This window comes from Camarhynchus parvulus, chromosome 18 (assembly GCF_901933205.1).
Source record: "Camarhynchus parvulus chromosome 18, STF_HiC, whole genome shotgun sequence".
NCBI lineage: Eukaryota > Metazoa > Chordata > Aves > Passeriformes > Thraupidae > Camarhynchus > Camarhynchus parvulus.
The window spans coordinates 4,863,100-4,878,492 of NC_044588.1; the positions used below are offsets into that span (position 1 = coordinate 4,863,100).

The 15,393-nt window shown below is 61.8% G+C and overlaps 1 protein-coding gene across 1 annotated transcript in view; it reads right to left on the reverse strand.

Annotated features, from left to right (window-relative positions):
* The window catches only part of SDK2 (sidekick cell adhesion molecule 2), a 50,130-nt gene that overhangs the window by 26,452 nt on the left and 8,285 nt on the right, over positions 1-15,393 (reverse strand). The window contains exon 2 of the mRNA XM_030962205.1: positions 4,502-4,661. Within this exon, the coding sequence (XP_030818065.1) occupies positions 4,502-4,661 (160 nt within the window). The remainder of the gene's footprint in view (positions 1-4,501; positions 4,662-15,393) is intronic.

A 15,393-nucleotide genomic window follows, 5' to 3' on the forward strand; every position in this document is an offset into this window, starting at 1 on the left:
AGCCCTGCTGGGCTCTCGCCCAGCCTGGCTGCAACCCTTCCAATGTTCTTCAGCTGCCGTTAATTAACTCATTGCATGGTAATTAGCCCCCCAAGGCAGAGGGATGGGTGCCACACCTGGGCTGGCAGAGTTCGGCCCACCAGAGCAGGGATGAGCTCCCAAGCAGGAATCCAGGGGTGATCCATTCTCTTTGCCCCTCTGGGATTTTTAGAGGCTCCTGGTTCCATGTTTTACATCATTTGGGGACAAACTCTGGGCATCAAACCTTTGGGATCCTCACCAGGCCATAAAGGCACGCCAGAGTCCTGTGTGTGCAGCCAGCTGTGTCCCTGCACCCCCAAGGGACACCCCAAAACAGCCCAAGGGAGGAGCAGGGCTTGGAAGAGCCCCAGATCTGCCCCAAATCTGGGTGAGCCCACACAGAAGGGAGATGGAGATGGATCAGAGACACCACGCGCTGGAAAACCCACCCCAGGGCTGGCATGGGATGGCACGGGGAGGCTCAGCTGTGCCAGCCCTGCTTGGCAGAGGGGAGCTGGGGCAAAGCCAGCCCGAGTCAGAGATGGAATTACACTGCTCCAAGCTCCAGCAAAGGGGAGCTGGGCTCCTGAGAGGAGGCAGGGAATCCTTCAGTCGCTGCTGGGCTCCTGCACCAGCTGTGGAGGCCCTGAGGGGAGGCACGAGGGCTGATTTAGGAGCCAGAGGATGCATCTCCACGGATGGGAGTCTGTCCAGAGGTAATCTATGTGTAAGGTAATTTCCAAAGGCAGCAGGACTCGATGCAGCCCTTAATAGGACAATCTCATGTGATGAATTACCAGCCCCAACTAATCTGCATGTTAAATTCCTTGTATGAGAAATAAATATCCTCAATTCACCAGAGGAGCGCTTCCCTTCCGAGGATTTCATTAAAGACATCAAGCTGCCTGATTTGCATGTCGTGATTCCTCATCCCAGCAGCTCCAGAGAGCCCAGCACAGGAGGGATCCTGGAGGCACAACCAGAGCTGGGCCAGGGCACCCAGCTGAGTGCGTGGGCACCCAGGCTGCTGTCCCCTCATGGGCACCAGAGGGGGGTCCCTGTGGGGCCCCCAGAGCGGGAGGCAGCAGGGATCCCGTGGGAAAACAGCTTCGTGCACCCCATGGCAGCAGCAGGGAATGGAGGGAGGGGAGGGCAGGTGGTCCCTGATCCCATCCCACCCACCAGGAACGTTCTTGGGATCACACACAGAGCCAGGTGATTCCTGAACCCCACTCAGCCCCAGGGATGCTCCCAGGGGGTGGCACACAGAGCCAGGCTGATCCCTGAGCCCCCCTGAACACCCAGGATGCTCCTGAGGGAGGATGGCTCCACAAACACACACACACACAGAGCCAGGCTGATCCCTGAGCCCCCAGGATGCTCCCAGGGAGGATGGCTCCACACACAGAGTCAGGTTGACCCCTGAGCCCCCCACAGTCCTAGAGATGCTCCCAAGGGAGGATGGCTCCATACACAGAGCCAGGCTGATCCCTGAGGCCCCTATGGTCCCCAGGGATGCACCCAAGGGAGGATGGCTCCACACACACAGACAGAGCCAGGCTGCTGCTCAGTCCCTCGGGGCTCCCTCATCCTGCTCCATCCTCCCGAGGGAAGCAGCTCTGCCTGCTCACGGATCCCAGCTGGGAAGCTCCATCCCCAGGGATGCTCCGGGGGATGAGCCCGTGGTCACACACAGAGCCAGGCTGGTGCCCAATCCCCCAGGGTGGCTCCAGGGGGGGGATGGCTCCACAAGCACACAGCCCCGGGCTGCTCCCCAGGCCTTCTGAGGTCCCTCATGGCACCGGGTCCCCCGGGATGCTCCTCGGGGAGGTTGGCTCGGGATGCTCAGAGAGCCGAGCGCTGCCCGAGGATGCTCCCGAGGGATAACTCCAGGCACAGGCACCACCGCTGCCCTGCCCTGCCCTGGGCACGGACAGACCCGGCCCGGTGCCCACCTGGCCCCCGGTGAACGCCGAGAGCCGCTCCGGTGGCGGCGGAACCGCTGCGGGAAGGAAAGGGCTGTCGCCATGGAAACGCTGCCAAACTGGGAGAGCGGCTCCTTCCCTGGAAACGCGGCGTGGTGTGAGCTCCTCCGACCACCGGGAGCTCCCCCGATCACCCTGAGGTCCCCCGATCACCCCCGTGAGCTCCTCCGACCTCCATGAGCTCCTCCGAACACCGTGACCACCGAGCAGGGCGGCTCCAGGGGGACGGGGGCACAGCCAGCCCCTGCCCACAGCCCCCCAAACGGGAAATGCACGAGTGCCGCTGCAGCCAGAGGGATGCCCTGCTCAGGAGAGGGTCTGGGGAGCAGCAGTGAGGATGATGAGGGTGGAATGCTTGGAGATACAGCCCTGGCTGGGACTCATGAGTGATGCCACCAAGCCTGGCTGGGACTCATGAGTGATGCCACCAAGCCCAGCCAGCCCCCACAGCACATTGTCCTCTCCAAAGCCTTCCTCACGGGCACAGCCAGACTCTGGGAATGTCCTCCTGTCCCTGGACTGACGGACACACGGCAGCACCGAGCTGGGAGGGTCTGGTGCACCCCAAACCCAGAGCCATCCCCAGCCCCACATGGCCAAGATCATCCCTGAGCCTCCCTGGCCATCAGCACAAGTCCTCCCCTCTCCAAGGACTACTCTGTTTCTAAACTCGTTAACTTTTAATTACAACCTTCCCACTGCCTGAGCGGGCTGGCTCCGCGCCACCAACAGCTCTATTAAAATTCAATTTCTGCCCATCATAACTAATTTTGGTCCTTCTCCTTCTCACCAGCAGCCTCCAGTGCCAGGCACGACAGCCAAGCCCTCGTCTCCACTCTCCAAATCCCCACGGAGCCGCGGGCAGAGCCAAGGGATGCTGGCAGGGTCCAGGGGAGCCCAGCAGGGATTTGGGATTTGCTCTGTTGGCTGAGCTGGGTTTGTTTGGGTTTTGGGTTTTCCCCACGTGTTTGTTTGCTTGGGTTCTCGCTTCCTTCCTTAATCCTTTCTGCCTGAGTGCTGGAGCTGGGGGCTCCAGGGGAGGGGAGGCACCTTGGAGCAGGGAGGCAGGGATGGGGGGATGCAGGGATGCAGGGATACAGGGATTCAGAAATGCAGGGATGCAGGAATGCATGGATTCAAGGATTCAGGGATGCAGGAATGCAGGGATGTGGGGATGCAGGGATACAGAAATTCAGGGATGGAGGGATACAGGAATGGAGGGATGCAGGGATAGAGGGATGTGGGAATGTAGGGATGCAGGAACTCAGGGATGCAGGGATTCAGAAATGCAGGGATGCAGGAAAGGAGGGATGCAGGGTCCAAGGATGCAGGGATGCAGGGATGTGGAGCTGCCTGGCACCCCAGAGCACAGACACCACTGCTGGGCCCTTTCCTACTGCAGGGTCAACTGAGCCACGGATCAAACCCAGGAGAAACTCTGGAAAAGCAGTCAGAACGCGTGGTGTTACATTTTAACACCACATACCATTTAAATAAAATGTGACACCACAAGAATGCCCATTCTGGGTTTGGAGGTGACCCCCAAGCACCCCAACCCACTGCCAGGGCAGAGCAGGGCCCAGGATCGAGGTCCTGACTCCTTTCCCCTGCCTGGGAAAGAGCTGCATCCCCAGCAGGGAGCTGAGGGGCTCAACAGGTCCCTGAAGCTCCACACCATGACAAGGGACAAGGGTGTCCCACAGGGCCCCAGCCAGGGACTCAGGGCGCTGCAGAGCTGCAGCCACCGCGCTCAGGAGGGGACAGTCCCCAAGGAGGGCGCTGGCTGCAGGATCCCAGCAGGGCACAGCCCTCACCCAGCCATGCTCTGTGTGTTCCCGGCATCCCGGAGCAGCCCCGGCGTTGCTACAGCAACACGAAGCCTTTGGATTCGATGCTGGGAAGGGGGAACGGCTTGTCTCAACCTGAATTATTGATTAAAACAGAGAGGATGACACACACACTCAGAGGAGATGGCGAGAGGTGCCCGCCTCGATTTAAAGGCCATCTCCAAGGGGCTGGAGCCGCTCCGTGCCAGGAGCAGTTGGCACAGGGGGCTGGAGCTGGGCACTGGCCCACAGGGAGCCCCGGGGGCTGTGATGCACAGCCCGGTGTTGAGGTGTTAACCTGCTTGTGCAAACACCTCCTCCCCGCTGCTGACCTGCTTACAGTCCCGTTGGCTCTGCAAACAGAGCCTCAGCTCCGGGGCTGCCAAGAGCTGCCTCTGTGCCACCTCCCAGGATGGCAGCCCTGGCACTGGCCCCTGCCAGGGACCAGCATGACGGGCAGGATTTGCCACGGATGCTCGGGAACACTCAGAATCCAGAGTCACTGAGGCTGGAGAACACCTGCAAGGTCACCGTGTCCCAGCTGTGCCCAATCCCCACCTTGTCCCCAGCCCAGAGCTGAGCGCCAGCTCCGCTTCTCCTCCAGGGATGGGCACCCCAAACCTCCCTGGGCAGCCCCTGCCGAGGCCTGCCCGCCCCCTCCAGACTCACCTGTACTCCAGGGAGAACTTGGTGAGCTCCTGGCTGTTGTGCAGCCACTTGAACTCCAGGGGCCAGCTGCCCTCGGCCATGCAGGTGAGCACCAGCCTGTTCCCCTCCAGGTGCACCTGGCTCCGCACCGGCTCCGTCTTGAAGTACGGGGAGACATCGTCTGTGGGGAGAGGGGGGACAGGGATCAGGGCCCCCCATCCCACAGCCCCATGGAGCACTCAGCACTGCTGCCCCTGGCAGGGCACGGAGCAAGATCATTTAATCCTTTCCAACCCAAAGCATTCCATGATTCCTTTGGCATCACCCCGCAGGCACCTCCCCGCCCCAGCCCCCTTCCCTGTCCCTTGTCCCCTCCGAATGTTCCAGCAGCCCATCCACAGGGGCTCAGCCCGCTGCAGGTTTATCTAAGCTGTGCTTTGCTTTATTCCCAGCTCCCTTTGTAGCATCTCGGAGCTTTTAACTCGGGGGGCGAAGGGGCGGAGGGGCTGCGAGCCGAGCGAGGCACAGCCACTTACTCCTCTCCTGTTTTATTTGCTAAGTAAAACTATAAATCGAACCACACAGCTCCATTTTCTGCTTAACAAATGGAAGCCCTTTTACTTCAAAGGCACATTCATATTCCCCAGCAGCTTTCAAGTGCACGCTCAATCACAGCTCTGGGTTTTTTCTTTGGGGCAGGGCTCTGCTTTCTTGTCTGCTCGAGCTGAATTCCTGCCGTGGATCCCTGTGAGCGGCACCAAGGCAGTGCCCAGCACCCTGGGGGTGTGACAGGAGTTTGTGGGAGCCAGAGACACCCCCAGAGCTGCACTGGGGGTCCCTCTCGTCGCTCCTGCCTCCTGCACACCCACATGGAAATGCCCAGGGCATTTGCACCATCCTGCCTGGCAAAGGGCAGGGCATGGCGGGGCTGGATGCCAGGTGAGCCATCAGGAAGGGAAGGAGCAGCCTGTGGCTCGTTCATTTAATCTTCCTCTCTGACCTTGAGCAGCACCAGCTGGAAGGGGCAGCCCTCGCTCCTCCTGGTGTCCCCAGGATGGATGCAGGCGTTGGGGCATCAGGGCATGGCAGCCCAGCAGGTCCTGGGTGGCACAGGGGCACAGTGGTGCCCAGGGGCAGCTCGGTGCCCTGGCTGTGGGGTTTGGCACCACTGCTGTGAGCCTGACCCATGGCCACACTGCTCCCTGGCCTGGGGAGCTCAGGGCAGCCCTGCCACCCTCAGGGTGCCCAGGAGTGGGGACAGAGGTGCCACAGGGCTCACAGGAACGCCCCAGAGCAGTTCCTGTGCCACCTGTGCGTGCCACACGTCCCCACACCACGGCAGAGCTTGACCTGCAAGGCCGGGGCATCGCCCACGCCACCCCTTTGGAGACTTTGGGATTATGGCAGTGCCCAGATGGGGACGTGGCACTGCCCAGATGGCAGCTCTGGATCCAAACACCTCCTGCATGAAACCAGCAAACGAGCCGTGCACCAGGCTGGCATCCACTGGGCACGATGCAGCTGCAGGGAGCATCCAAGCACGGCACAAGGGGCTGCTCCCCAGGGAATGCTGATCCCTAAGGGAATGCTGACCCCAGGGAATTCTGACCCCAGGGAATTCTGACCCCAGGGAATGCTGATTCCTCAGGGAATTCTGTCCCCAGGGAATTCTGATCCCTCAGGACCACCAGGCTGTGCTGCCAGGGCCCAGCTGAGCATTCCATGGGCACAACGGGACTGAGACTCGGCATGCCCAGCACACCCCCTGCACCCAGCCAGCAGCCAGTGCCTGGGAGGCACCTGGGAGCTGTCCTGGAGGCGTTCGGGGAGCGTTTGGGGTCAGGGTGCTGCTGGTGCACCTTCCCCTGGGCCCGCCCGCCGCTTGCATCCATCCTAATTTGATTTTAAGCAGCTAAGGCTCATCACGCTTTGAAGCGCCCGAGCCATCTGTTCTGCATTAAGGGGTGAAAAACGGCGCAGAGGAGGAGAGGCGGCTCCTAATTCCGCACGGATGGGATCGGATGGGATCGCTCCGCGCTGATCCGCCCGCCAAGGGCACGGCCCGGCCCCCGCCGCGCCCCCAGGAAGGCAAACCCAGCCCAACAGCGGCGTGGGGGTCCTGCGGGTCCCCTGTGAGGGGTGAAGGTGGCACCGAGCTCGAGTGGAATCTTCCTCATCCTCCTCATCCTCCTGGGAGCCCGACCCAGCGCTGGGTGGCTGGAGGAGAGGAGGGACCCAAGCTCCTTAATTCCAGGTCTCCAAAGAGGCCTCCAGGGACAAGACCAGGTGTTCCTGGTGCCCCTGGTGCTGCCAGGGGGTGCCCACACCAGCTCTTGGAGGGGAGAACAGTGGGGAGCCCCAGTGCTGAGCAGCGCTGTCCCCCTCATCACCCGCCCCTTCTGCAGCCCCCCAGCCTCAGTTTCCCTCTCCAGCTGCACCGGCCATCCCACCAGCGTCCCTGACAGGCCCTGGCACCGCCAAATCCGGGTTCAGGAGCTCTCACCGCGTCCCCACAGAGCTGGCACGGATGGAGGGGAGCTGCCGTTCCCCCAGCCCCGGGCCCAGGGGAGGGTTGGCGGTGGATGACAGCCACGTCCCCCCCAAACGAGGGGTCATTACTGCTCATTCCGCCTCTACCCCATCTGTTGTGACTGTTTACACTCCGCTTGCTAATTAGAGGCTAATTAGTTGGTGCAGAAATTCATCACTTTCCAAACACAGGCGGCGGCGAGGGGCGTCTCCGGCAACATCTGCACATCTGCCGGCGGCACGGGGCACTGCGCCGCTCCCGTGCCACCCCCTGCCACCCCTGCCACCCCCTGCCATCCCCTGCCACACCAGCAAGGTCCCCTCCGCAAAGAAAGGCGCCACCAAACCCCTCTGTCCCCATCCTGCCCTCGGGGTGGGCTGACAGCAGGGAAGGGGGACGGGGACAGGGACAGGGACAGGGACATTCCCGGCTCTCTCCCTCCCCTGCCGATGACAATTTAATGCCAGGCCCTGGCACGGCACTAATCCCGCCTAATGGGATCGCAGCCCTGGCCCCCGCGCTTCAGTTACATCAGGGCCGGGGGGTTCGGGGCCGGGATGTAGGGCAGGGCTCCCTAAGAGCCGTAATGGATCCTAATTCCCGGCCCTAATGGGCGAGCCGGGCACTAAGCTCCCCTCTCTCGGCCTCCAAATCCCTCCTGATGGGAAGGGACCGGGAGGTTTAAGCCGGGAGGGATCCCGGAGCGGCTGCCGAGGGCTCGGCTCTGCCCGGCAGCTGCTGCCAGGGGGGCGCTGGGGATGGCGGGGGCAGCCCCGTCCTGTTCCCGTCCCTCCCAGAGGCACGGTGGGGATGGGGGCAGGAGATCCGGTCCCTCAGGCCAGCCCCGAAGCACCAGCAGCCTGTGGGACAGCCGGGTCCCCTCCTGCCCGGTGCCACCACGCAGGGGACAGCACAGTCCCCATGTCTGCGCTCAGTCCCCCTTGGGGTGACATCCAGTCCCACCCACTGCAAGGTGACCAGCCCGTTCCTGCCGATCTCCTCGATCCAGGAATCCCAGCGGAGCTGATGCCCACCAGGACTTGGGGATGTCCTGGACCCAGCCCAGCTTCACCTGCGGGCTCCAGGTGCCCAGCCAACCCCAGGGACCAGCCCCCGCCTCAGGGAAAACAGCTCCATCCTCTTCCTCCTTCCCAACAATCCTGGTCCCAGCAGGATGCAGCCCTGGAAGTGCCAGTGCACTGCCCACACCCTGCCTGGAGCACAGAGAGGGGACAGAGCCATGTCCCTGCAACCCCCACAGCTTCCCAGGGCCCCCCATCCTTCCTGAGGCATCACCACCCAAAAAGGAGGATGCCAGCCTGGAAAGAAGGATGCCAGCCCAGTAAAGAAGGTGCCAATCCCTCCAGAAGCGGTGGCACAGCCACCTGACACTGCCACCGAGCAGCTCCCACCACAGTTCCCCCCAGCATGGGGAGACGGAGCTTCCCAGGGCTCCCCCATCCTTCCTGGGACAATCAGCACCCAAAAAACCCCAAAAGGAGGATGCCAGCCCAGTAAAGCAGGTGCCAATCCCTCCAGAAGCGGTGGCACAGCCACCTGGCACTGGCACCAAGCAGCTCCCACCACGGTCCCCCCCAGCATGGGGAGATGGAGCTTCCCAGGGCCACCACCCAAAACATCCATCCTGGGGAGCATACCAGCCCAGAAAGAGAGGAGCCAATCCCTCCAGAAGCGGTGGCACAGCCACCGCACTCCACCAAGAAGCCCCCTGGTCCCCCAGCAGGGGAGATGGGCTCCCAGCCGCCGCCCATCCTTCCCAGGACACCACCACCCAAAAAGGGCACCTGGGAAGGAGGAGCGCCCAGTGGTGGCACTGGCACACATCCCACCACAGCCCCCCAGCACGGGAGGAGCCATACTCCTCGGCATCAGGCTCCGCAGCACGAAGAGATTAAAAAACAATAAAGAGAAAGCGAAACCCTCCGCTATAATTACCAGCCTTTAGCCGCCAGCGGAGGCAGGAGGGAGGGAGGCAAGGAAAAAAGGGGGGAAAAGAAACACAGGAGAAGAAGAAATCCACTAAAATTTTAATAGGAACCACTGCATTTAATTTAACGACACATTTTTTCAATTACCAGAATAATTGTTTTATTCATAAAACGCGTTTCAATAAGAGGGTAATTTTCCTTTGTTTTTATTATTCATTTGTGGAACATATTCGCCGCGCGGGTCCTCGGTGCCGCCGCAGCTGGGGGGGCTCAGGAGGGGGGAGCGGCACCCACAGCCCCCAAAAACAGCACCCGTGGGGACCAGAGTGTCCCCCAGCACCCCGGGGGGGTCACAAGGAGAGGTGGCCCCAGGGGATCCTTCACGGCCATCCCAGGGGTGACAGGGACGTGGTGGCCCTGGGGACAGGTGAATCCCTGCCCACACAGCCACCCCTTGGCTACATCCCGTTCCTGGCTCGTCAGGTGCCAGGTGAGCTCGGGGAGCATCAGTTTGTCACTGGCTGCTGGTAAAGCCACCAGGTGTATCTGATGGCCTTCGTGTCCCCAAGGGCACGGAGCCACCGCCACGCCCGGGCACGGCCCCCGAGGTGGCCCTGGTGGCACCTCCCGGGGTCCCTGGTGGTGGTGGCAGCGCAGGGGGGTTGGAGGCTCTCTCCAGCTCTGCCAGAGCCATTAGTATTCCTGAGACACGGCTCCAGCCCCTTCGTAAAAAGCAAACACGGAATTGAAATGCCGAGCGCCGCCGGCACCTGGGGAGCCACGGAGCGCGACGGTGCTGCCAGAGGGGGCCGAGGGGACAGGGCTGAGGCTGCGGGAGCCAAGGATGAAGCCAGGAATGAGTCAGCGAGGTTTGGGAACCTTGGCTGAGCCCTGCTCGCCCTCCTGCCCACACCTGGGCAGGGGCAGAGCAGCCTGAGCCGCGCCCCGCAGCCTCCGAGGGGATCCCAGCAGGGCAGGAGGGCTCCATCCTCCTCCTCCCAGCACCACCGCAGCCAAAACCAGAGTCACCCAATGCCAGAGTGGTTTGGGTTGGGGAAGTCCTCAGAATCCATGCAGCGCCACCCCTGCCATGGCAGGGACACCTCCCACCATGCCAGGCTGCTCCAAGCCCTGCCCAGCCTGGCCCTGGGCACTGCCAGGGATCCAGGGGCAGCCACAGCTGCTCTGGGCACTCTCACAAATAATAATTTCTTCCAAGACATCCCTGCCAGCGTTGGCCTTCGGTGCTGAGCCCAGCAGAGCCACAGGGACACCCAGGTGTCCCCTGCTGTCCCCCCAGGCTGGGATGGAGCAGTGCCAAAGGCGCCTGGCACAGTCCCACCCATCCCATCCCATCCCCAGGGACCAGCCCGGCTGCCCCACACACCCCCACCCACGGCGTGTCTTTTGATGTGGCTTTTTTTGCCCTTTTTACTAAGAAAAAGACTTATAATTGCAGATGTGACCATTAATCCTCCCAACTTACTTTGTTCCCTTCCTTCCCTGCTTTCCCCTCCCTCCCTTCCTCCCCCCACTGAGACCAAGAGCTTTAAAAACTCTCCTTCTGGCTATTAATTAAAAGCAACCTCTCCACTGCCGTGAGTGTACTTGCCATAAATTAATAGCAGCCTTCTTAATCAAATCTTATCTCCTCTCGGAGCGCGGGGCCGGGTGGGTATCCCAGCCTGCCCAGCCATGAAATGCAATTCCCGATGCTCCAGTGGCCTCGGCAGCCCGGCTCCATCCCCTCCTCCGTGCCTCGGGTACCTGGGCGGGCCGGGAGCCTCCACCTGGGCCGGGAGGGAGGAGAGGGGGCCCGGCCACCCTGCGCGGATGCGGCTCCCGGAGGACACGCTCCATTTCTCAGCCATTTACCGCGTTTATCCGCAGCCCCTGCGGACGCCACTCGGCTGCCTGAATTATTTAGGAGGGGGCTCGGTGCTTCCGAGGCGGCGGGAGAGCCGTGCTGGGGGGTTCTGCTGCCGGAGATGGGGGTGGGAAGGTGGCGGGGACACGGCGCAGATTTTGGGGCTCAGTTGCTGGGCTGGTGAGCTCGCAGCGCTCTGGTTCCCGCAGAATGTTGGAGAGCATCACGCTTCCATTGCCCCATCCCTGTCCCACGGGTTTTCCTTCACCCCACCCGCAGCCCTTCCTCTGAGGTGCCATTCCCCGATCCCACAGAATTCCCAGAGAGCAGGGACAGAGGGGATGTGATGTCCTGCACTTCTGGGGCTGCTACTCCAGCCCTCTCCTTTGCCGTGTGGAAAAGAGCTCTGGACATGATTTTGCTTCTGATCTCTGCCCCCCCTGGTGGGCTGGGCCCTCCCTCAGCACCACAGCCCAGGAGATATCGGGGCTGCAGGGAGAGCCCCACCAAAGGGAGCTCAGGGGGATTTCAGCCGAGGCAGAGCGGCCAGGACAGAGTCCTCTCCTCCCTGCTCCAATCCCACCGGGATCACGGGGATAAACCCGCCCTTGTGGAGCAGGGCAGCGCTGCAGGAGCATCTCACACATCCCTCCGGCAGCAGAGCCCCAAGCCGTGCCAGGTGCTGCCCATGACCAGGGAGGAGCTGGGAGCTCCAAGGCTGGCACACAGAGCCCTCCAGCCGTGCCCACCAGCAGTGACCTTGCTGCTGGAACACATCTGTCCTCGCTCTGGTGCCTCTCTGAGCTGCTCACAGCTCCGGGAGCTGCTGCTCTGCCCTGGGGAAGGGGCACGGGCAGCACAAGGGGCTGCTGGCCATGGGCAGCTCCTCTCCATCCAGCCCCCTGTGTGCTCGTGCAGCTGCTTTGGCACCTCCCTGACAGGGGGAAAAAGGATTTTGGGGTCATGGGGAGCTCTGGGGATGTGGGGACACCTCCCATAAAGGATACAAGGATGTGTGTCCGTGACCCCAGGAGGGCTGGCAGAGGGAGCTGGAGCTGGGCTCACCACCCCAGAGAGGAGCTGGGCTGAGCCCAGAGCTCCAGCCCTGCTGGGCCGCTCCCTGCGCTCCCTCAGAGGGGATTTGGGGTTCCCCACACGCCCTGAGCCGATTGCAGAGGTGTGGTAACTGGATTAAGGGGGAGGCTGAGCAAAGGCAAACCTGGAGGAGCTGCTCAGCAGAGCACGGCTCAGCCCGTGCGACACCGCAGGATTTGCAGAGCTGCAGCTTAAACTGATTTCCTTCCCCTAAGCCTCTGCGGAGGCTGGTGAGGCTGCCAGAGGAATGTGGGCTCTGCCCCCTCCTCACCCCACAGAAACCCCAGAGAGTCCCAGTATGGGCTGGCAGAGGGGTCACGTCCCCATGGTGACATCCCACAGCCACCTACGTCCCCACACAGGCACTGGGTCACATCCCCACCTTGGTCACCACAGCCAGCCCTGCCCGTGGCACTGGGTCACATCCACAGCCAGCCCTGCCCGTGGCACTGGGTCACATCCCAGAGCCAGCCCTGCCCATGGCACGGGGTCACATCCACAGCCAGCCCTGCCCGTGGCACTGGGTCACACCCCACAGCCTGTGACACTGGTGCTGAGACCTCCAGGTGACCCCACAGTGCCTGGGGGAGCAGCACAGTGACCCCAAACCCCCACAGGGCCTCTCAGCGCCCAGCAGCCACCCCTGGTGACAATCCCCGCTGGCAGCAGCCACCGCCCGCGGCTCTCGGTGACATCCCTGTGGTGACATCCCTGTGGTGACATCCCTGTGGGTGACAGCCCCGTGGCTAATCCGAGCTGACCACTGCAGGGCACAGCCAGGGAGGCCTCAGCACCCCCTCCCTGGCAGCAGCCAGCACCCCCCAGATCTGCACACAGCCCTGTCCCGGGGCACAGGTGACAGCGATGGTGACCACAGTCCCTGCAGGGGGATGCAGAGCAGCCCCTGAGCGATGCCCCCCAGTGTTGTCCCCTCCTCCTGCAGTCCCCAGCGTGGCACTGGTGTCACCCACGGGCTGCAGGTGTCACACCTCATCCATCTCTGCTGGAGATCCGTCCTGGCATTCCTGCTCCAGGGTGGGGGGTGATTCCTGGAGCTGGCAGTGCTCAGGAAAAGCCCAGGCAGAGACCAGGAGCCCAGCCAAGGTGGCCCTGGCAAGTGGAACGTGGCCAGATCTGTCCTGGCACTGCCAGCAAGAGCCACCTGCGCTCAGTGGCTCTGAATGGAGCTGGCAATGCCCACCCAGACCATGGCAGCCACCAGGACAAACGGATGGATGGATGGATGGATGGATGGATGGATGGATGGATGGATGGATGGATGGATGGATGGATGGATGGATGGATGGATGGATGGATGGATGGATGGATGGATGGATGGATGGATGGATGGATGGATGGATGGATGGATGGATGGATGGATGATGGATGGATGGATGGATGATGGATGGATGGATGGATGGATGGATGGATGGATGGATGGATGGATGGATGGATGGATGATGGATGGATGGATGGATGGATGGATGGATGGATGGATGGATGGATGGATGGATGGATGGATGGATGGATGGATGGATGGATGGATGGATGGATGGATGGACGGCGGATGGATGGATGGATGGATGGGATGGATGGATGGATGATGGATGGATGGATGGATGGATGGATGGATGGATGGATGATGGATGGATGGATGGATGGATGGATGGATGGATGGATGGATGGATGGATGGATGGATGGATGGATGGTGGATGGATGGATGGATGGATGGATGGATGGATGGATGGATGGATGGATGGATGGATGGATGGATGGATGGATGGATGGATGGATGGATGGATGGATGGATGGATGGATGGATGGATGGATGGATGGATGGATGGGGATGGATGGATGGATGGATGGATGGATGGATGGATGGATGGATGGATGGATGGATGGATGGATGGGTGGATGGGTGGATGGATGGATGGATGGGTGGATGGGTGGATGGATGATCCTCCTCCCTCCCTGCATCCCACCAGGCCAGGCCACTGGGACACACTGCCATCTCCCCTTCCTCCTCCCACATCTGTCTCCAGGCCCACATTTATTTATTTATTTGTTAATTAACTGCTGTTTCCATAACAAACGCTCCGGCTTCTCCCAGCCTCCAACAGCCCTGGGGCTGGATTGTTAACTAGGATTTTAATTTGTTAATTAAAAGCAGGATGGCTCCATAACAAGCTCCTCTCCCACAGCCGGGGCTCTTGGCGGGCTCAGGGGGCCATGGGCAGCCTCACCATGCCCAGGTGAGCCCCTCCAGGGATGGGGGGCGTGGGGAGGGGGCAGCCAATCTCCCCAGGGACCAGGGGGGCTGGGAAAAGGCTCAGGATCTCCTGGTGCTGGAGACGAATTTCCTCCCCCTGCAGTCTCATCCTGGCAATCCTTTTCCCAACGCCTCAGCAGCTCCCAGCCCGTGTCCCTGGCCATCAGAGGTCCCAAAGCTGGTGACATCAGGGTCCCAAAGCTGGTGACATCAGGGTCCCAAAGCTGGTGACATCAGGGTCCCAAAGTTGCCCGCTGCAGCAGAGCCAGGGCCGTGCCAGCATCATCCCCTCAGGCTTCCCACGGAGCACAGCCCGGGACAGCCCCCCTGTGGCACTGGGGACACAGCCAGGTGACAACGTGGGTAAGGTGAGGCTCGAACTGCTCCCAGAGCCAAGGGGGAAACATCAGCCCTGGCCGGGAAACAGGGATTTATTCAGCCCCAGGGCTGGGAACAGAGCGGGGCTGTGTGCTGCCCATCCCTGCCGCTGGAAAAACCAACATTTCCCTCCCGGGAAACCCCAAACCGTCACACACACACACACACACACACACACACACACACACACACACACACACGGCTGCCTTGTGCCTGCCCAGCCCCGAGCACGGGGGGCCACAAGAAGAGCTTTGTGCTCCGATCCCAACCCTGGCCCCAGGGCACCGAGCTCCAAACCAAACGCGTGGGGCTGCCAGGAGCTGGAAGGGACAAGGGACCGGAGCCACCGCCATCCCAGAGGGGACAAGGGACAGGAGCCACCGCCATCCCAAAGGGACAAGGGACAGGAGCCCCTCAGCCAAGAGGGGACAAGGGACAGGAGCCCCCCCAGACCTGGGGACACCCCCAGGGCTGCCCTGCTGCGGGTGGCACGGACAGACATTGTCCTGCTGAGCCTGTCCCCGGGCAGGACACAGCCCCGACCCCAGCTGGGGATGCTGAACGAGCTCCAGGCTCCGGACTAAACTCCTTCCCCAGCAAACTCCTTCCGACGGCAGAAATGCTCCGCGGTTACGCAGCTCCGCCGTATCTGGGTCACCGCTGTGAGTCACGGACACCCGGAGAGTGACTCAACGCTATTAGAGGGGCCGGATCCTGCGGCTGATTCTCCCGGGAGAGGCTCCAAAGCACGGAGGAAGGGAAGGATGGACGGACATCACCTCCAGACCGCCCCAGCAGGCAGCGGCCGGACACTGCCCGGGCAG